The 21,229-nt window shown below is 34.7% G+C and overlaps 3 protein-coding genes across 4 annotated transcripts; 1 reads left to right on the top strand and 2 right to left on the bottom strand.

Moving 5' to 3' along the window:
- Nucleotides 1-2,368: 2,368 nt before the first annotated feature.
- LOC100820183 (peroxisome biogenesis protein 6) lies at nt 2,369-9,372 on the bottom strand. 2 transcript variants are annotated; one of them, XM_006604641.4, is made up of 16 exons: nt 8,959-9,371; nt 8,258-8,875; nt 7,925-8,171; nt 7,598-7,733; nt 7,149-7,332; nt 6,315-6,506; nt 5,432-5,716; nt 5,191-5,262; nt 4,213-4,299; nt 3,982-4,104; nt 3,739-3,849; nt 3,617-3,655; nt 3,403-3,524; nt 3,168-3,312; nt 2,850-2,930; nt 2,369-2,706 (listed from the first exon to the last, which is right to left on the bottom strand). In XM_006604641.4, exons 1-16 carry the CDS (start codon nt 9,184-9,186, stop codon nt 2,617-2,619), a joined length of 2,760 nt encoding a protein of 919 aa, XP_006604704.1. In that variant the 5' UTR covers nt 9,187-9,371; the 3' UTR covers nt 2,369-2,616. The 2 variants fall into 2 exon arrangements, 1 of the variants encoding a protein (XP_006604704.1); XR_001386628.3 differs by lacking the exons at nt 2,369-2,706; nt 2,850-2,930 and having other exon boundaries at nt 3,251-3,312; nt 3,403-3,508; nt 8,959-9,372.
- Nucleotides 9,373-9,982: 610 nt separating this feature from the next.
- LOC100527275 (uncharacterized) lies at nt 9,983-11,963 on the top strand. Its single transcript, NM_001250460.2, has 5 exons — nt 9,983-10,121; nt 10,602-10,724; nt 11,339-11,652; nt 11,782-11,846; nt 11,920-11,963. Exons 1-5 carry the CDS (start codon nt 10,010-10,012, stop codon nt 11,942-11,944), a joined length of 639 nt encoding a protein of 212 aa, NP_001237389.1. The 5' UTR covers nt 9,983-10,009; the 3' UTR covers nt 11,945-11,963.
- A 2,650-nt stretch (nt 11,964-14,613) lies between these two features.
- LOC100805578 (spermatogenesis-associated protein 20) lies at nt 14,614-20,517 on the bottom strand. The gene is made up of 15 exons (XM_003553598.5): nt 20,244-20,517; nt 20,105-20,177; nt 19,969-19,990; nt 19,807-19,885; nt 19,641-19,673; nt 19,292-19,440; nt 18,954-19,110; nt 18,467-18,707; nt 18,027-18,268; nt 16,549-16,812; nt 16,333-16,443; nt 15,799-16,023; nt 15,514-15,717; nt 15,182-15,358; nt 14,614-15,095 (listed from the first exon to the last, which is right to left on the bottom strand). Exons 1-15 carry the CDS (start codon nt 20,325-20,327, stop codon nt 14,889-14,891), a joined length of 2,268 nt encoding a protein of 755 aa, XP_003553646.1. The 5' UTR covers nt 20,328-20,517; the 3' UTR covers nt 14,614-14,888.
- Nucleotides 20,518-21,229: the final 712 nt, after the last annotated feature.

Genomic DNA, 21,229 nt, shown 5'->3' with positions numbered 1-21,229 from the left:
TTTAAACCTTATTCTTTATTCTTTATGCTTTATGCGGGAGCTAAATTTTACAAGTACATATCATAGACTAGATCACCAAAAGTTCTAAGATCTACGTATTTCGTTATTAAGGATTGTAGTAAAAATACATGGATTTATAGTTGGTTCCTAATTAAAGTGTTATTCGACAGTCATTGAATCATGAACAACTGGTGAATAATGTAGGATAGTTTTATGATTTTCTCTCAACCGAAATTTCTTTATTCTACAATAGGACCTTTGTAACTCTTTACATGAAGAAAAGAGAATCTACCATGTACAATGATTTGATATATTAGAAACTATAACCTATTTATAGTGTTAACCTAATAAAATTTCCATATTTTTTAATGAGCACATCTGCTCATTTAATCCCATGTCACCTTATTTATTAGTCTCAAACTCGTTCAATTTAATCAGATAAAATAAAATTCACTAATAATAAATAATTAATAAAATTGTTTTAAAATATTAGCTCATATTAATTATTTTCATAAATTTTTTTAACAGTTTCAACGTTTGTTGTAGTTATTTAATGAAATGATGACACATAAATCTTCATTTAAATTTTTACAATGTATATTTAAGGGATGAGATTTATTATATAAAAAATCCACGTGCCATCAATTGAATGGAAGACTTGATGGCAAACTAGATTTTGTCCTTTTATAATTCATCTATTGCCAATTTGCCATCTTGTAATTTATCGGATACATAATGCGTATGGATCGTATAATAAATACGAGACTAAGGACTTCTAACTAAAATTTGACTTCTTTATTTAGCCAGAATCCTTTCATGTGTTTTGAGGGGAAATATTCATTTTTAAAGATTAAATTCTATATTTTTGCCACCCAATTCTCAAATTAAGTAATAATATATATTTACCCATAAAAAGTAATAATTTTTTTTCTTGTTTCTAAATCAGCATTAGCAACGTGTGTTTAACAAAAGCTAATTAATGTTGAAAAGAGATCCCAGAATAATCTATTTGATTTGAAAGCTTGATAATAAAGATTACGAAACTTTCACTTATTGCCCTTTCATTTTTAGTAGAACATTAATTGATCTTCCAAAGTCACATACGTTACTATGATAAAGCTCGATGACTCATTAATAATAGAAAATATGTTGGAAGCATTTCTCTTGAGTGACAATTTCCTCAACTGCTTGCAGTACTATAAACCGTCCTTGTTACACTATATATGCTTTACTCTTCGTATTCTTGTATTTCATTAACACCTTTTTTTTCTTGGATTATCATGTTAGTGATATGAAATATCTACTTATTTTATCAATGACTGATTTCTTACGGAAAATGACTGATCATATTTTTTTCTAACATGTTTTTAGTATGAGAAACTAATTCTATTATATATACACACACTCCAACCTTAAATAACAAAAGTGAAAGTAATTTTTCAAACAAGCAAACGCCAATATAATTAACCTTTATTCTCGACAAGCTTAGTGTAAAATCCCTAAATTACACGGAGAAAAAAGATAAGAAACGTTCGGCCGTTAGTCATTGAAAATTTAGATGGCAATGGGAAGAAAAATGAGCACTTGAACTTGCACTCTCCAGCAAGGGTTTGTGGGTCTAGCTAGTAGCAAAAGAGAAAAAAAAAAGGAAGAGAAAGTGACATTGTCATTGATGTATGAGAAAATGAAAGGGTGATGACTCATAGCCATGGGCTTCACTGTGGGAGAGTAAGATGGAAACAAATAGAAGGAGCACCACGACATTGTCACCTTTCCACATCCCATCGCATTGGCCTACAACTCCCAATACCACCACTTAGACTTTCAAAACTAGGGGAAGAGATGCTGAAACTAAATTAAATAATGTCTCCTCTAAAAATGACTTAATATTCTTTTATGTTGGCTACTATGTAAAAAGGTTCAAGTTTGTTTTCCAAAATTGTGTTGAATAGGATTAAGTTGGCAAATGTCTAGTTTGTAAATACTAAATAGGATTGGGTTCGTCTTCCATTCTAAATATTAAAATATCTAGAATAGTTTTATATTTCTAATAGTTTTATATGTAAGTTTCAAAATAATTTTACACTGATATTTTAAGAGTTTAATTTTCATACATGGTCAATTATCAATTACAAAACACACTTATAAGGTGAGCCCCCACTTATATGCTTATATTTTGATATTATTTTTAGTCGAAATGCAACTTGAATTTTTTCTAATATTAATATAAAAATTTACATGATCAACTAGATAGAAATTATTCTAAATACGACTTTTAAAATAATTATTGTAAGTGTCATTATGTGATATGATGTCAATATAACAAGCTTTTACATTATCAATGTATCTTAATTAACTTCTATTTTACTTTAAAATAATATGATGTATCATCATTATTTATTTATTTTTTTTAAAAATTAGAGGTTAGTTACGATAGTTGACTATGGTGAGATGGTCACTTAGCTAGATGTGGGCCGTCCCTGGTCCGTGGTTGAAAGCCTAATGGCTAATATACAGTAATACACCACTGCTACCCCCACAAAAGGATATTTGAATTTTGATGTATATTTGTTTTGTATTCCTCAAAACAGCAGCAGAAACACATAATAACAAAACTCATTTAGAGGTGCCTTCAAACTGATCTCTCAGTTGCTCGTACTTGTTGAGCTCAGCCATGGAGAGGGAAGGCGACAGCTCTTCTAAGACCTGAAAAATCCAGAAAATGCCAGTCACATAAATAGATACAAGAAACAGCTGGGAAAGCAATTGATGGATAAGTTGGTAACTCTACAAGTGCTATGAGTTTGATCCACAGATAAACAGATTTATCAACAAAAAATGCAAGTTACCTGGATGAAATCATTGTATTCCACAACAACAGAATCTGCTTCATTATCTTGGCTGGAAGACTCTGGATTTGCTCTCAAAACCTAGAAGGAAGTAGTGAGATTAAGTACCTCTAAATCACATAATAGTTTATGTATGGTTTTGTACAACATTAAGGTTTCTGAAATCTGAATGCTGGCGTTGCTTGTGACAGTAAATACAGGATGCAATCTCCTCTATAAATTGATAGTCCACTATCATTTCAGATATCATAACAGATCTAGTATCAAACAAAATGCATACAAAGTAATCATAGGTCCTGTGATCCTGGTCAAACTTACTTTGCGCTTTGCAGCATGGAACCAAGCATCTGCACACAAAGCATACATGTCTGCACCAGTGAAGTTTGGTGGACATTTTTTTGCTATGGAGTAAAGTGAGACATCTTCATGCAATTTGAACTTTCGGGTAAGAGCTTTCAGGACCCTAGAAAGATGGAGATCAGAGGTCCAAAATAGCATGTTATCAACAATAGATATTTCACAACACAGAAAGCTGGAAAAGCAGGCTGCTTACCGCTCCCTGTAAGATGCATCGGAGTTAACTCCGACATATAGCAGTTTGTCAAATCGACCAGGGCGCAGAAGTGCTGGGTCTATCAAATCTGGTCTATTACTTGCACCTATAATAAACAGATCCTATTAAGCCAAGAACAGAAACACCACTTGTTAGAAGCAATATAAAAGAAAATATTTTGCTAAAGGATAAATATTTCAAGCAGATAAAAAACCTGTGTGGAATCACTTAACCCATCAATCTCTGCAAGCATCTATAACAAGGGGAATATATTACGTTAGGAAACCCAGAGAAAAAACTGCAAACATCATGGTCTTGCTCGGAGTAGGAAATCACCTGAGAAACCACTCTGTCCATAACACCCCCAGAATCTCCAGAGGCACCTCGAGCTGGTGCAAGAGAATCAAGCTCATCAAAGAAGATGACACATGGACGTGCTGATCTGGCCTGTGAATTATTTTGAAGTTCATTTTATCAAAATCTGTTCTGAAAACTGTTTAGTTCACAGTAAAAAGGCACAAACACATTTACTCAAATTGAGAAATTATTTAGATAAAAAAATCCGGAATATTATTATACCTTCTGGAAAATGTCTCGAACATTCTTTTCAGACTCTCCAATGTACATGTTGATCAGTTCAGGACCTTTCACACTAAGAAAATTTAAGGAGCACTCTGTAGCAACAGCTTTTGCTAATAATGTCTGTTATTAAATAAAAGAGCAAGAAAATGGTGTTAGAAATATTTTTTTAAGTAAAACGTTAGACAAATGAGGTAGAACATTGTCATTTACAGTTACATTACAACTTACTTTGCCAGTTCCAGGGGGACCATACAAAAGAACACCAGATCGCTTACGTAATCCAGATGAAAATAGATCTTTATGCAGGAGAGGTAACTACAGTATGAAATACAGAATGAATCAGATTTTCAGAAATTACAGACAATAAACAGTATGCCCCAGGTAACATTAATTTAATAAGTATTAAAATAGAGATGCAAGAAGGCACGGGAATTTCTCAGAAAAGAAAAGTGACTTGAAAGAGAAGCACGCATTATTTTCCATTCAACAGAAAGAGCCAACATATGTAGCGATACTGCAGAGGAAAACCACATATTTTTTATGGTTAGAAGGGACATATCTTCTTGCTCTAGCGGAAAGATCCTATTCAATCTCTTCTTAGCAGAATCCATTATTGATAGCTCATAGCTTCCATGTTGAACATAGGAGAGAACTGCATTCAAATTTAATTTCGACTCTCCGGAAGCACTTTTTAATTTTTATTCTTATACCTAACCTAAAATTAAAATGTAATTTGACTGAGTCAGCTTATGGCATATGACAGCCTAATGCATCTTCAAAAATGTTCACCATGCAAACATAACCAGAAGTTTCTTTTTCCACCAAATATTTTTCAAGTTGCTGCGACAGGTATTGCGTCTGATATAATAAACAGAATTTTACATTGGGCCAGTTTGGATAAACTTACAAAAAGCACTTATAGAAGGAAAAAAAATAGGGAGGTCAAGTGAATACAACTTTTCTCACGAGCTAAAATCAACATATGTACCTTTACTTTTGAAGAAGTTAGATGAGAGAACTTTTCAAAAGTTGAGGTGGATAAGTTGATTTTAACTTGAAGATGAAGTTTTATTCATTTTACCTTTCTCCTTCTATAAGTTATTTTTGAGAAATTTATCCAAACTGACCCCTAAAAGGGTGGAATTGTACTTTCAAATCAGGGGATAAAGTAATAAATGATATAGTTATATCATACAAGAAGCTCACCTGAACAGTATCCAGAATTGATTTTTTGACATCTTCAAGCCCACCAACATCCTCCCATTTCACATTCGGAACCTGCAAAAGAAAAATCCATACTTAAAATTTCTGTGCATTGTGGAACATCTAATTCACAGAACACATCTTTCGCAGTATATATACATTTTTGGGCATCAAAACAACAGTAAATTGTTCTGCTTAAATGCAGACATGAAAACCATCATAAAAGCCTGATCACTTAATCTACCTTTGGAGTACCCAATGCTGATGCATTTCTTTTCTTTGATCGTTCCAAAGCATTCAACAAGTCTTCTTTTCCAGTAATCTGAGGTGAAACTTTCCCGTGATTGTTGTCCTCTGCCATCTTGGAACTAAGGGAACTACCTACATCATCATGTACATCTTTGTCTACTTTAGCATTGTTTCTGGGAAATAAGTTGGCACCAGCATCAGCAATTAAAGCACATATATCCCTGGGCATGTAACCAGATGTCTGCCCAACTATTTCTTTTACTAAAGCTTCTGAATTAGTCTGCAAGAAGCAACAATGTAATCAGTCAGGCTTAACATTCAACCTTAATGATGAAGGATTCAGGAGCACAAATTGTAGCCAAGTGCCTTAAAAATTTGAAGAATATTGCATGTATCATCTATACTCTTATACAGAGCATGTCCCAACATTTGGTATTGTTTTTTTCCCTTTCTTAAAAGTCTAGTGTTATATTTTTAGCTGAGAGATGAAAATTAGAATTCCAAACTAATCACAAGGCACCATCTTACTCCCACTCTCAACTTTGAAGGAATTTCTTTGTTCAGTGTTTTGAAATTTAGAGAGAGAAATGTCATCACAAGGATCTGTTACTAGTCAATTAATTAACCAAAGAAAGGACAAAACTTAAATCAAGTTCCTTACACCTTTTCCATCAAATTCTCAAATCAAACAATGAAATGACAACTTATTTTCTTAATATAAGTTGTTCAATGTCAAAAGAAACACCCATATGCCATTGTTTGATTTGCGAACTTGAAGGCACGTATATAAGAAACTTGATCTAGATTTTGTCAAAAAGAGAAAAATAAAAATAAAAAAGTAGACATAAACACAAGATGAAGCTCCATTACACACTTACATTAGAGAGGAGTCCGGAAACACTTTGCAGTGACTGGAATAGCATTTCAGCCCTTTGCTCTTCAGTCAAAGCCCCCATGCTTATTTCGTGGCTAAAACAGCGTCTGATAGTCGAAGGCAGACCTTCTGAACTGTCTGCAGCAGCAATCAATAGGACCTGATGCCCACTTGTCTTTTCAGCATTCTTCTCCACCTTCACTGACATGCTGTAAAAGTAAAAATCTTTGCAATTCTATAATCTAGTTAAAAATAAAAGGCAAATTTGGTTTTTTAGATTTTTTCTGATCTTGGATTTAGCCGAATGATAAAAGATGTATCCTGGTCTTAAAGGGGTAGTGTTTGAGTGCAAATTGCATACTGAAGGCATCTTTCTGCAGGATGTATTTTATTCTTAATTCTTATCAAAGTATGTTGCATGCCACTTGATAGTGTACTTTTTCCCTAAAATGGAACAGTCAATTTAGAAGCTTGTATCATAGTTGATTGCCACAACATACTAGATTTCCCAGAAGCTAATTCCTTGTCATCACATTTTCTTTTCTTTTACAGAAACTGTCATTATTGCTTACTAATTATCTTTTCTATTACAGAAGCTGATTCCCTATAGTATTGCTTATTTTTTAGGAAATAATTGGCTTTTTTGTTCTCTCAAGCTATGTTAGAGAGCTGAAAAAAGTGATTATTTCTCCATTTCTTTTGATGTTAACTTGATTTACTTCCTTAGCTGATTTGCAATACAAGATACAATATCTGCCATGTGCAGGAAAAAAACATTAACAGAAAAAGGTTGTTTCCTAAATAACAACAGCAATAGTAAATTCAAATAAGATCATACAGATTCACTGTTTGATTTCCCTGGGACACTACTATCACCATGTTCATTGACTGGCTCAGTGAATTTCCTAATAACTGATGCAACTTCAGATGTATTTCCTCTTTGGTCATGTGGTGAAACCTCAGGCGATTGTGAATCACGAAAAACATCAAAATGACGAAGAAGAAGTATTGCTGGTGAGTATCTGTAACAATATCATCCTGTCAGCGCAGACTAGAAGCTTGGAAATCATATCCAAAACATTAAACTTCTTAGAGCTGACACATGATCAGGCAATCAGGTAAGTGGCCCAATTAAAGCCTGGAATCTAACAAATGTTAGGTGGAGAGAAAAACCACTATGAAGAAAAAGCAGGTGAATAAATTAGTGAAACTGCATCTTCCTGTCCCTATAACAAAGTTTCTTGCACAATAATTGTTCTTATCATTCCAAATATTTTAAATATAAACCTTCGAGCTGTCTTGAAAGCTTGTGCTAAAGCAACAGATTGCCTATCAGACACCATTAGATCATGACAGTTATATTCCACCACATGCACGCCCAGTTGACGAGCAACATATCTAACAACAGTCCTTTTCCCACACCCTGCATAATTACGTTGATCAGGAAATACAACATGCACCATCAATGCATTTCAAAACCACCATTTAGTTGACATTTTAAACGAACAACAATTAAGGATATCAAATGGTAGTCAAAATTACAAAGTAATTTTATGAATCATGGAGAAAATACTGATCCCTTTCGAAAACAAAGCAGGACAACATAGAACACACCTGCCAAGCCATACAATAGAACTGAAACTCTAAACTTGGAAGAAAGCACTGACGGACAAAAAGTTGGTGTAAGTATTGAAGCCAAGATGTTCACAGTGTCCCCTTGCAAAGGCACAGGTCCTTCTGCTTGTCCACCAATCAACAAATCTGGAGGGAGTGCGGATGGAGAACTCCCTACCAGCACAAGAGCAGTTAAGGTGTTATTGACACGGAAAACCGGCTCATCTGAAGGTTCCATACCAACAACCTGAAGACATAAGTTACACTCTAGCAACCAACCTGACATGTTTCTCAAGGTTTAGCAAAAGCAAGAGAGAGTTCATAATACCTTACCTTGAAGCAGACAAGGTTGTCATTTTTATTTAATGATCTTTGATTGCAAGGAATGCAAATGGGGGAATTGCAGTTCCAGCTTATTTTAATTCCAAAAACATCTCCCTTCGACAAATACCTATCGACTTCAAAGTACTTTTGCAACTCCAAGTCGATCATGTCTTGCCGCTCTTGTGACTCAACAGGCGAACTTGCTCTAATGGATTCAAGGATGCCACATTCAGGTATCTTCACAAAAGAAACCCTCAGGAGAGAGGCAAATTTTGGAGGTTGAGCAAGTGGTTCCAATTCTACGTTGATAACAAAATCCACAGTGCTTTTAGTGGCATCCTCATCACCCCTTTTGAAATAAGAAGCTAAAGCATCTTGCCCGTGGTGAAGAATAGATTTTAAGCATGTCACGTGCAAGTTAAGGTTAAAGGCTAAAAGAGGAGATATATAAGCTACTTGATCATCTAACACAGAACCACTAGAAGGGAAATCACAAGAAGGAAAAACAAGCATTATTCGAGAATTTGAAGAAGAGGGTGAGTCCATATTAGTGGCGGTGCCTGGTGGATCAAGAGCAATAGCCACTGCAATTTTCTGTGTATTCGTATCAACATTCTTGACCAAAACCTAATGAAAATTAAAAATGAGTGATAGTTTAAGTGGAGAAAGTTAAAAAAAATGGGAAATTGAGCAGAAGGGGTTTGAATTACCGGAGAGCCTGAAGTGATGGAGAGGGTTTTGAGAAGACTAGTGGAGAGAGCGAGAAGTGCAGAGTGGTCGAGAGAGGGGTTTGCGGGGTTGGAGAATCGGAGAATCCCAACGGGTAAACGGAAAGTGGGAAGAGATTCATGGGGGAAGAGGTTGTTGGTTGGAACAGTGGAATTTATGAGATGTTTGGTGGAACACAGTATCAGAGGCTTTCTCCTCCTTTCCACCATTTTTTTCAATCTAAAGCTCTGCTTTTTTCTACCTTAGCTTCTTTCTTCCACCAATTTTTTCTTTGCCTTTCCCAATGTTGGTCGTTGGTGGTTTGTTATGAGAGCGGGCTACTTCATCGATTCATGCCTTCTTCTATCCTGGGAATAATATTATGCCGGAAATGATCAATAATCAATCATATTCTTTGGGATAATGAACACACAAAAAGTATATATATAAAAACTATTTAGACTAAATTACTGATCTGTTCTTTTAAAAAAAATAGTTTGTTTTTCTTTAAATAATTAATTTAGTCTTTTCTATTTTAAATATTGATCAATTTGATATTTTGGTTAATTTAAAATTAATGTTATTAATAATTTTAACATAATGATTATTAAAAATTGTCACAAAACAATATTTACTAACTTTGATGAATTTTTGCATATGTAATTAACATGGTGTCATTGTATCAAAAATAATTTAACTGTAATTCTCATTAGATAAAAAGTGTGACCCTTATAATTTTTTTTTGATAAATTTCATCAAATAATATTATTTATATATATATATATATATATATATATATATATATATATATTAAAAAAGGTGTATTTGAAATCTATTACTAACATTTTTCTTTAAAAGTTATGCACCAAAGATATACGCGCACACACAAGGCTGGCGAACATGCCAGGCCCAGATGACGGTGGACAAATCCAAATGATTTAGGTCTGGATAAAGCCCAGCCCAATTTTGATAATTTGGGCTTTATATATCCATAAGAGCGAAATTAGGGTTTTCCTTCCTCCCAGTGCAGCATCGTAGAGAAATAAGGGAAAAATGGTGTCGCTGAAACTGCAGAAGCGCCTCTCCGCAAGCGTGCTCAAGTGCGGCAGAGGAAAGGTTTGGCTTGACCCCAATGAAGTCAACGAAATCTCCATGGCCAATTCTCGTAACCACTCTCACTCCTCTTTTTTTTTCTTTCTTTTTTCATCACTATAATCTCTGTTTCTCTTATTTATCAGTATAAATATTTTTATTTATTTGTTTTCTTATCGATGTGTTGAGGACCGAGAAATTATATTGAATCCGAAGCTTATTGTTGTTTGCAATATTATATTTCTAACTTGAGCTTGCACTGTCGGCTATCATTTCCATTGAAATAAATTGCTTTCTAGTTTGATTGTATGTAATTTTCATTAATTTTGTCTTATTTGTGATTGATATTTAAAGTGCTCTTAAGTGGACTAGTGAAACTGAAACTTGTCTGCAGTGTCAAGGGTTTTGCGTGTGAACAATTGCTAAGGTTATTATTATTATTATTATTTTTATTTTTAAGAGGTCCTTTAGTTGAATCTAATGTTTACTCTAATCCTCAAATGTTTTGCAACACAAGGGTCTTGTTAATAAGCTTGGTGGTTTTTGTTTGCAGGGCAAAACATCAGGAAGTTGGTTAAGGATGGGTTTATCATCAGGAAGCCAACCAAGATTCACTCCCGCTCACGTGCTCGTAGGATGAAGGAGGCAAAGAGGAAGGGCCGCCACTCCGGTTATGGTATTTTTTTTCCCAACTTTAACTTGTATAATGTAAAATAAATATTAATAAATGATCTGGGGTGTAATTGCGAGCAGTTTGGAGTTAATGAATGTTTGGAATCTATTGTTATGGTCATGTTTCACACTTAGTCATTTGAAATTGGCTAGGGTTTTGTCTCTATAAACCTTCTACAATCACTTAGAAGAAAAGAACATAAGAAAGTAAAATGATTTTGACTTAAATCAACTCAAGCATTATAGGATCGCTCTCATTTAATTTCTCCTAAAGCTGAAGTGATAAAGTTGATTTTAGCTTATTTGAGCAATTTTTCCCCCTTATAACTTATTAGTGTTTATGGAGATTTAAGTGTTTTTGGAAAAGTTTATCCAAACAGATTCTACCGAGCTGCTTATCAGTTTAAGGAAAATTGTAATGATAATGCTGAATAGTTTAGGAGACAGTCATATAGATACTTATTGTATGTTGAATATTGTTGGGTCATTGGATGACCATTTGAATGAATTGCTCCATTGTCTTTTGGGGAGGGGAAGGGGGAGAAGCATTGTCTTTTGGGGAGGGGAAGGGGGAGAAGCCTTATTTGTTATTTATAATGCTTATCTGAATACTATTAGGTAAACGTAAGGGTACAAGGGAGGCAAGGCTTCCCACCAAGATACTCTGGATGAGAAGGATGCGTGTGCTCAGACGGTTGCTTCGTAAGTACAGGGAATCAAAGAAAATTGACAAGCACATGTACCATGATATGTACATGAAGGTGAAAGGTAATGTTTTCAAGAACAAGAGAGTCTTGATGGAGAGCATTCACAAGTCTAAGGCTGAGAAGGCAAGAGAGAAGACTTTGTCTGATCAGTTTGAGGCTAAGCGTGCAAAGAACAAGGCTAGCAGGGAAAGGAAAATTGCTCGGAGGGAGGAGCGCTTAGCCCAAGTGAGTTCCAGTGTCTTTGAATCTATATACTTTTATCAAAATTGGGGATGTAAAACAAGGCTAAGATTGTTTTCACTGAAGTTGGTAATGGAAATTTTGACATTCATATTTTCTTTGCAAAATATTTAGGGTCCTGTTGACAAGTCATTTACAGCACCCAGTGCCCCTGCTGCCACAGTGCCCCAGTCTGCCCAGTGAGTATTACTGTTTATGTTTATGCTTTTGGTCGTTCATGTATTGTGGTCTAATTGTATATTTTTTATGCAGAGCGCCAAAGAAATCGAAGAAGTGAGCAGCATATCCTGGAATTCAAAGGACCTTGAATCTTTAATAGCTCTGCAAAATCTTTAGTCTGCTAAAGTAGTTGTGACGAATCTCTTTTTGTTGGTTTAGACTTTGTAGTGTGCATGTATAAGAACTTCATATCTTGAATACTTTTAATTATATATTTTGTTTGTCGGTGTTTACTGTTTTTTGGTATTAAGATTCACGTAGTTGCGGAAATGCTTGTGTTATTGTCCTTTTATTCGCAGCCTAACCACTATTAATTACATATAACTAGATCTAAACTCTACTATCTTGTATTCTTTGGATGCATGATAGAAAATCGAAAAAATGAGTGCAAAAAACTGATCATTTTTTTGTTGGGAAGAAAATGTGGGAAAAAATGTTGAGCTAAATGATTTTAATGTCATTTAAGTAGGTGGATAACTTCCTTGTCCTAACAAAATGTTCTTCCTTTTTTTCCATAGCAAAAAATTGTAGGTCCTCGAATTCTCTATCGATTTTTCATTCTTTTTCAATCGAAAGGCAGGAAATCTCTTCCTTTTTTCAATTCATTCTTGCCACATGCTTTCACTTACTATCTTCATCGAGATGGTTAAGTTGGGGGTAGAGACTTGGGAGAATTTGACAACCTCTTGTTGCAATATTTCATTATTTATCATTTATGAATAAGGATTAAATAATTAAAACAATAAAAAAATATACTTAAACTTACAGATTGAATTTGACTTCTCGTTGCATGCGAGCCGAAGTGCCACCTCCTAATAAAAAATGTTCAAAGGTCTAGAAACTTCTGTCCCAACCAATTATGAACTTTTAGTCGTAAAGTTATTAACTTAGGTTTCGAAAGTGGCAAATTGAATGGCTGAAATAGTATTTTGATTTATTCAATAATTTTGTATTATAATAGGGAAAGTTTGATCGAACCACTTTTTTACAATGGATGCTTTGGTTTAAAAAAATAAAATTGGCTTTCAATGTTCTACCCCTTTTCGGTCCGCAATGTGGAAATTGCTGATGAAATGAAGATCATCTATGTCACAATATCTGCACGTTCGAAACCTAAGTTAAATTGGCCACTATAATCAATCATGTGCCATTTACAGGCCGTTGCTACTTCCTAGAATGCACTATCTTCCTCCACTTGGGGTGGCACATGTTGGATGCAAACCAGAACACTCGGAAGAATAAAGGGCAAGGCCAATTAGTTCAGAATTGTGGGCAAGTGGGTTTGACGGCATTTGAAGGTGCAAGAACCCAGTGTGCACCCTATGATTGAAACCGTGCACGTCACGCTCCTAAGTTACCAAGGACCAACAGTTAGCTAGGATCCTTGATCCCCTCAGTTCTCAGCCAGTGTTCTTAATTCATACTGAATTCTGTAACGTCTTTCTCTCTCAAAATGTTGTGTGTAGTTTATTCTGTACATATCTTCTGAAGTTTACTTTGTGACCTCTTCCTCTCTGCATAATGTAACAGTAATTCATTTTTCTTTCTTTCTTATAGGGTCTTCTTTTTTTTCTTCCTCATTCTTCTGTTTTTCTTTCATGGATTGTAACTGAACTTTCTTATTAGGATATTGATATAGTCTATTTAAAACCATGTAATTGAATTTTGGTTTTTTATATCAATTGTCTCATTTATTATTTTTCTTTAGTTTCATGCTTTTATATATTATTTTAAAGCCTCACTTGCCTCATCCAATTAGTTTAATTTAGTAAAATAATGAGCTGGTTTTATTTTTCATGACATTACTTATACGTTCTGATATGCTTGTTGAAGTCGTTTTTCATGATATTAGTTACGAGAAAGATTCATTAGCATCAGGCATTTTATTACGCTCAATCCAATGAAAATGCATTGCTAAGATAATTTTGAACTATCTACTGAAATCATAATTTTATTTTATAGAAGAATAGTAATAGTAATTCGATATACAAATGAATTACCCATAATGCCTACTGTTTTTTATCCATACCCAAGTTCTGTACAATTCCTTTATACTGCTGGTATAATTGTCAATGTAAATATTTTAATTTAAATATGTTTTTAGTCTCTTAAATTTGAAAGTCTATCCTTTTTAATCTCTCAAATTAAAATTTATACTTTTTTAAGTCCCTCTTGTAACAAAAAATTACCACAAATCAAAATGACTAAAAAAAACCAGTCAGAAAAGACTAATAAAACATTCCACGAATTTGAGAGACTAAAATATACAGACTCTGAAACTTGAGACACTCAAAGGATAACTAAGCCAAAATATTTTTATTACAAATTATTACATTTCGAACCACCATATCAAGAGGGTGTTTTATACGAAAATCCTGCGTAACGTTTTTAGAAATCGCCTGAAAGTATGTTACCCTGTCATTTTCTTTATATTTGAAGAGACAGATTATATGGTGTTACGAAAAATAAGAAATTTTTATATATCATTCAGTGTGTGCAACCTACAATTTTTAATACTATAAATAAAAAAATACACATCCAATCATACAGAACAAGAAAAGACTCGAAAACAGAAGAATGTCTCAGATTGGAAAACCTTTTGAGCTTCCTACAACATATGCACGAACAAACAGACATGAAGGATATCTTAGCCGTGGCATCATGACTTTATTGTGCCAGTTCAACGAGAAAAAAATGAAGTACAAACATATGAGAACAGACCCCAACTGGAGAAGATAATTATTTCAACCATTGCCTACATAATACATATACAATTATATATCCATGATTCCATCATTCTGTATCACATTTAAAGAAAAATTATGGCTTGTTGAGCACAGGCAAACGAAAAGGATATGCATCAATCCCTCAACTCAACGGAGAATATTACCTACCTTTATTAGTTTATTTGACAGAGAAGTCAGAACCAACTAGTTCTGTAGACGAAAAGGAGGATCTCTAAGAGGGAGCTACTATTTTTCCTACTAATCAGAACCAATAGCTTATGTTAATGAAGAGGAAGGTTTTTTGGAGAGCAAAGATTCAAGTGACGAATGATCAGTGACAGGGGGGCTACAAGTGAAGTTTTGGCATACAAGAGCTACAACCTTGTCAACTGCAAAGTTATTTTTTGCCATGAGAGCAACATTGCTGTTATTTACTTCCCAAAATCCCATCTCTTCTTTGTTGTTGGGATCTATATGAATAACCTACGATCAACACCAGCACAAATGTTATTGATGACAATCATAAGGAAATTGCAGATATCAACTTTATAAAGAGTAAGTATGATTACTGTTCTGTTGGGATCATATAATGCATGAGCTGCAGCAAGCATGTTTTCAAAGTCCCCAGAAGTCCTTTCACCAACCACAACCACTTGCTTCCGTGAAGGTACATGCAACATGTCTGCTGCACAACACATTAGAGGCACTGCCATAGCCATATCTTTCAACCTTCTCTCAAAAACGGCCTGCATTACCATTTGAAGGGAATTCTAGTCAATTGCAACTGGCTCAGTGGTCTAGTAACAGATTTCCTCTAATAACCCCCATCCCTGATCCCACCATTGTTAGCACATAAACAAGAACAGCTTTTAGGAGGAAAGGGGAAAAGGGTTTTACAGACCAATAGATGTTCTGCATTTTGCTTATAGTGCTCAGCCTTACTTCCAGCAACCATGGAAGCCAATCTTATAAGATTTATAGCAGAAACTGAGTTTCCTGAGGGTTCTGCACCATCATGGTCTTCCTTTACCCGGAGGAGAACGGAAGAATCTTCTCCTGTATTATTGAAATATCCACCTCCTGTCCTATCAAGAAACAAGGCATCCTGCAAGCAACTCATCATTAGCAACTCAATGCCTGATATACATGAAATAAAATTTCAATGGAGTCCAAACATCAATTTTACCTGGGTTTCCTGCAATTCAATGGCCCATAGAAGCCAGTTAATTCCACCACCAAATTCATAGAGATCCAGCAATCCAGAAATCAGAAAAGCATAATCATCCAAGAAAGCAGGAGCTTTAGACGGAGAATGTCTGAAACTATGGTGTAGCCTGTGAGTTTCCACATTGTAAAGCTGTTTCCAAATAAAGAATGCTGCTTTTTCTGCAATTCTCAAGTACCCCTTTGCCTGGAACATGCACAATCAAAAGGAGAAAGTTAAACACAAAGGAAAGAATCAAATTGGCTACAGGGTTTCCTCCAACAGCTTCACCCACTACTATAACTTAAACTGTCAGTGTTCTCTAACTCAGAAACTAGTCATTGTTCAAAGCAAGAATTGTGATCAACAGTATAAAACTGAGCATCTATGATGATAATTTACAGACATCTTCCAGAAACATCAATAATATTAACGAGGATTGTGTCCCATGTTTTTAAATATTGGTAGTCATTCATTTTCACTGCTAGTTGCTATATTAGTAGGGGAAAAACTTACTTCAGTGCCAACGACAGGAAAGTAGAATTTGGTCCCTTCAACTTCACCCTTGAGAATCTTAGAAGCCCTAGCAAAAGATGAGATTGCCAGTCCATTCCATGATACAATAACCTAGGAGCATAGGAACCCTTGAGTTGGGAGTACACATAAAAGTTGAAGTCTAGATCATCATAGGTGGATCCCAAATAAATCCATAAGATTATTCAGAGGAAATACCTTATCATCCAAATGTGGCTTTGGACGCCTTGACCTTACTTCAAACAACTTATGCCTGCACTCTCCAAGAATTTCTTGATATGTCTCAATTGACATGCCATATTTTGATGCCAGTTCTGAAGGTTCCTTTCTCTCAATCAGGACATTCTTTCCCTTGAATTCATCGTGAGGATCACTCATTCCAGATAGGTTACAGTTACCTGATTGCTTGATGTAATAGTGCTCCTCGAAAAGAGCAGCATGCTCTCCAAGTATGTCTGCAACCTATACAGAACAAACCGAATTGAAAGACACCTCCAAAAATAATACACCAGCCAATCATTAATATAATACTTTTATGAGAAATTGTCAAGAGTCAAGAAGCACTAGATATAATCACAGAATTACACAAGGGAAACAGAACAATATGATACACTGCCAAATGCTAGAGATGTTCAGAAAAAAAAAAAAGCATAATAAACCACACTTTTTATTTAGCACAAATGATCTCTGTGAATTATCTGCTTATTATCTACTAGAATGTTCTATTTGTATTTGGAAGTACAATATAGAGATCTACAGTAACGAAACAAATATTTTTTTTTATTATCCCAGTTGGGCAATAAATATCAAGGAGAACAAAATAATGAGTTGAAAAACATAAAATACAACTCAAAATTCAAAAGGGTATCATAGCTCACAAGTTTAAGCAAATAATTCCAGATCAACTTTGAAAATACTGTAGTTAGATTGTCCTTAGCAAATTAACAGATAATTAAGAAATCGGCGAAACAACACATTTTTCTCTTGAAAAATACAGTTTATTAATTCGTGCAAGAGAAAAATAAATTGATTCAATTGAATCCTTAAAGAATTTCAATTGACTGCCATATAACCAGGTTATTGTGCCATGTCAGCAACTTTGTAGGCCATGTCACAGCATTTTATGTCATCCCAGATAGTTGTTCTGAATAGTTTTGGACTGGTAGAGCTACCCAGAACTAAACCAGATGCTGGATTAGGACCAAGGGGCCTAGGTTTTGGAAGGTTTAAGTGAGAAAGCAAAATGTGGGCCCCAAAGTTTAGTGTTTATGTGAAACTGGGAGAGTTAGTTATGCACGGTGTATATTCCAAGATAGGAAGGGGATATAGGGGTGAATGGTAAAAACCTAAGAGGATAGTTAGCTAAGATTATTACTTTTTGGATGTGATCTTGGACAGAATTTTTCTTCTCTGAGGAGCACATTGCTCTGGACTTCACCTTCTGGCTGTAACGGCTCATTGGGCTGGTTTTAGTGTTTAATACCATCAGCTTTCTGGTTATTCAATTCTGGTTCCTAACATGGACCCAACTGAAAGATAAATTTTGTAATGACCTAACTGAACTAATTTATTTTTGGGGGACGATAATGAAGAATTGTATATTCTTTATGGACCTACAATGTTATTATCCATTAAAAATATATTAAGGAAAGTCAAATAGGGCATGAATGAAACACCTCTTTGCCTGTCCATATGTAAAAGGCTCCTTCCTTTTTTCTTGCAGCTCCTTCAGTCTCTGCACTGTCAGCATCCTCTGCTGAAAAAATTTCACCTTCTGGACCAATCATATCTCTCCTTAAATAATCAAGGATATCCCGTGATATATATGAATAAAAGGTATCTTTTGTGATAGAAAACGCATCTAGATAAACATTAGCAAGCTGCCCTTGATCATAAAGCATCTTCTCAAAATGTGGAACTGCAAAGATATAACAGCTCAACAAATCAATCATCTTTACAATATTTTAAAACAAAGAGCATTGGATATAACAGCACATCCTAATTAACATGGCCAAATCAAAATGCTCAGGTATTTTCATATTGAGAATTACAACTCATACATATAACATATCAAATATATACTCAAAGAAATGACTGCTGCCCAAGGTAAACTTACCATGCCAGCACTCATCCACACTGTATCTGTGAAATCCCCCTCCAATATGATCATGCATCCCGCCTTTTGCCATGCATTGCAAGCTAAAGAAAACCATTTTCTGAATTCTATTAGCTCCATCCAACTTCCCCGTATCTTCCAACTTTTTGGAGTGATATAGCATCAAGTTTATCTCAACTGGTCTGGGAAACTTTGGTGCAGATCCAAAACCACCAAACTTTGAATCATAGCTCCCAGAAAGCTACAAAGAAAAGAGTAGATTGAATGACACTCAAGATTCGAAACACTCAGCATAATTTTAACGATTCAAAACATCCAACAAATACATGTCGATATAATTTTTTTTCTCACATTATAAAAAGAATATTCTTTAATTTATGTTACAATATGAAATCTTACAACAGTGGTTGCTATCAACCCCGGTCATTACAATACGAGTCTAAGAAATGTTGAAATAGTAGACAAAAGCAGATGCTCAAAGCCCCACCTGCTCCGAGCATAGGCGTAACGCATCAGCTGGAACCCCATCAGGCAGTTTATCAGAATCTGAACTAGCAGACATTGCCTCAGAAAGTTGTTCAATTGCATATGATCCACGCTTAATCAGCATATCCCTCTTACTATCCCAAGCTTCTTTTAACTTTCTGGAGAAAACAGGAACAAAACAGTATACAAATAAAAACTTCAAAAACCATAATAAAAATTTCAATCCATTGGCCTGGAGTTTTATACTCAATAAATTCCAGCATGCCATCCACCAAATTTTACTCCGAGAAGAGTCCAAGCAGGTTGATGATTCAAGTCAACATGTGCCATAACTCTCACCTAAGTATAGTCTTAAATCCAGGTCGTCCATACTTGTCATCAGGGGGGAAGTAAGTTCCACCCATTAAAGGTTTCAAGTCAGGTGAAAGAAACACACTCAGGGGCCAACCTCCTCCACCATACAAAGCCTGCACATACGACATGTACACCTAAAGAAGGGAAAAATATCCTTTAGTACAACTTGTTACTAGTAGAAAACCTTAAACTTTCCATAACCATCTCAATCATTCAAATTCCAAAGGAATTTTGGATAATTTATAAACACCATTTTTTGTTCCTTAAAATAGAATAATTTTTGGAAATAATATCCTTGTAGGTACTCTCAGCTGACATGCCTCCAAAAATATACCTTATCAACATCTGGTCGCTCCTCTCGATCCACCTGTAGCATTAACACATTAAAGTGAGAGACAGAATAAAGCATAGAAACCTTTGAAGCAATGCCGAGTAAAAACAGAGAGAACATTTCTAGAAACTAAAATTGAAAGCAAGATAAAAAAGAAAAATTAAATGACCTTAATGCTAACAAACCAATCGTTCAGCAACTTGGCAACCGCTTCATCCTCGAAAGACTCGACCTCCATAACATGACACCTTAGCAATAAACACTTGAGATTCCGAAAACGTTGAAACTCATCCAAAACAATAGGAGTTGTGAATCACACACATAGACGTACCAGTGACAAGTGCTGTAACCAACTTCGAACAGAATCGCCATCAAACAAACACCAACCACACGCAAAGCTTAGCGGTTAATAAGGCAAACGAAAATCGCAGAAAGAAAAACAGAACACGCAAAAAAAGGAGAATTACTTGACAAGAAGATAGGCGCGTCTCGGCGGCGCGCTTCGGCGAAGGCTTCTTCACCCCAGGGATACCAATGAACCTTGAATAAGAATTAAATTATAATTAGTGAAAAGTGAGGAGTGAGGTGAGAATGGTGAATACTTACAGGGTTATGTGCGTGTTGGAGAAGGTAGGGGCTCTGCTCGGAAGCGAGTCGATTAATGTGTATGTGGGAATGAGATGATGCCATGGAGAGGACTTTGAGTGTGAGAGTTTCAAGTTTGAAGAAGAGAAGGGTTATCAATTATGTATGAGTAATAGCTAATAACTGCATCTTCCAGAGCAAGTTTCAAGTATGAGCTGAGTTCCCATGTCTACCTCTTCCCTTCTCAACGGTTCGACATCCACAACCTTTTCTTTGCTTTGTTAGTTCCCTACATGTTCACTTAATTTATAACATGATAATATATTAACTTATTCCATTATCACTTAACGAATTTAAATTTAAATTAATGATATATATCAAAAAAAAAAATTTAAAAAGATCAAATAAAAAAAATAATTTTAGGTATTAAACTAAAAAATATATATTACAAATATAAAAAAACATTTAAATTTTTATTTTATATTCATTAGACTATCCAAAATTCTTTTTATTTATAAAATTTAAGTGAAAGTTTTCATATTTTATAAAGTTTAATGTTTATATATTAACGGTCTAAAACAATTTTACATTATCATTCAATCACAAATCACTATTTAAATTACTTTAAGATAATTATTTAAAAATATTTTAATTTTAATTTTTTAGGGTTGGATATGATATGAAAATTGATAATGACAAAAAATTAGAATTAAACTTCTATTTTCAATGGGTTTAAATTCAATTCACCATGTTATTAAAATCATTATCCTATGGTTAGTTCCAATGCTCATGAACTTTTGTAACTGGGGAGTGTCTTACCAAAATAAGCTTTTGTCATCTTTTTTCTGACAATAAAAAAGAAATGTTACTCGAAATAAAAGCTGATAATTTCCAAAGATCCCATGACATTAGTGATTATCCAACAAGTCTGAATGTTTCAGATAGCCACGCAGCTCTGGGCAGAAATTAGCACTATTTTGTTTATCTTTGTTTTGTTTTTTGGTCGG

This window comes from Glycine max, chromosome 19, assembly GCF_000004515.6.
Source record: "Glycine max cultivar Williams 82 chromosome 19, Glycine_max_v4.0, whole genome shotgun sequence".
Lineage (NCBI taxonomy): Eukaryota > Viridiplantae > Streptophyta > Magnoliopsida > Fabales > Fabaceae > Glycine > Glycine max.
This window is presented reverse-complemented; position numbering and strand designations above follow the sequence as displayed.

What these genes read in the sequence shown, in the direction of transcription:
- LOC100805578 (XM_003553598.5), bottom strand. Translation starts at nt 20,327, where the DNA reads ATGGCATCATCTCATTCCCACATACACATTAATCGACTCGCTTCCGAG. An exon ending in CGCGCCTATCTTCTTGTCAA is followed by an intron (nt 19,991 to 20,104) that starts GTAATTCTCCTT and finishes TTCTGTTCGAAG; the next exon opens with TTGGTTACAGCACTTGTCAC. An exon ending in GGTTACAGCACTTGTCACTG is followed by an intron (nt 19,886 to 19,968) that starts GTACGTCTATGT and finishes TTTATTGCTAAG; the next exon opens with GTGTCATGTTATGGAGGTCG.
- LOC100527275 (NM_001250460.2), top strand. Translation starts at nt 10,010, where the DNA reads ATGGTGTCGCTGAAACTGCAGAAGCGCCTCTCCGCAAGCGTGCTCAAG. An exon ending in GGGCCGCCACTCCGGTTATG is followed by an intron (nt 10,725 to 11,338) that starts GTATTTTTTTTC and finishes GAATACTATTAG; the next exon opens with GTAAACGTAAGGGTACAAGG. An exon ending in GGGAGGAGCGCTTAGCCCAA is followed by an intron (nt 11,653 to 11,781) that starts GTGAGTTCCAGT and finishes CAAAATATTTAG; the next exon opens with GGTCCTGTTGACAAGTCATT.
- LOC100820183 (XM_006604641.4), bottom strand. Translation starts at nt 9,186, where the DNA reads ATGGTGGAAAGGAGGAGAAAGCCTCTGATACTGTGTTCCACCAAACAT. An exon ending in TTCGAGACATTTTCCAGAAG is followed by an intron (nt 3,850 to 3,981) that starts GTATAATAATAT and finishes AATAATTCACAG; the next exon opens with GCCAGATCAGCACGTCCATG. An exon ending in GGTTAAGTGATTCCACACAG is followed by an intron (nt 3,525 to 3,616) that starts GTTTTTTATCTG and finishes TTGGCTTAATAG; the next exon opens with GATCTGTTTATTATAGGTGC.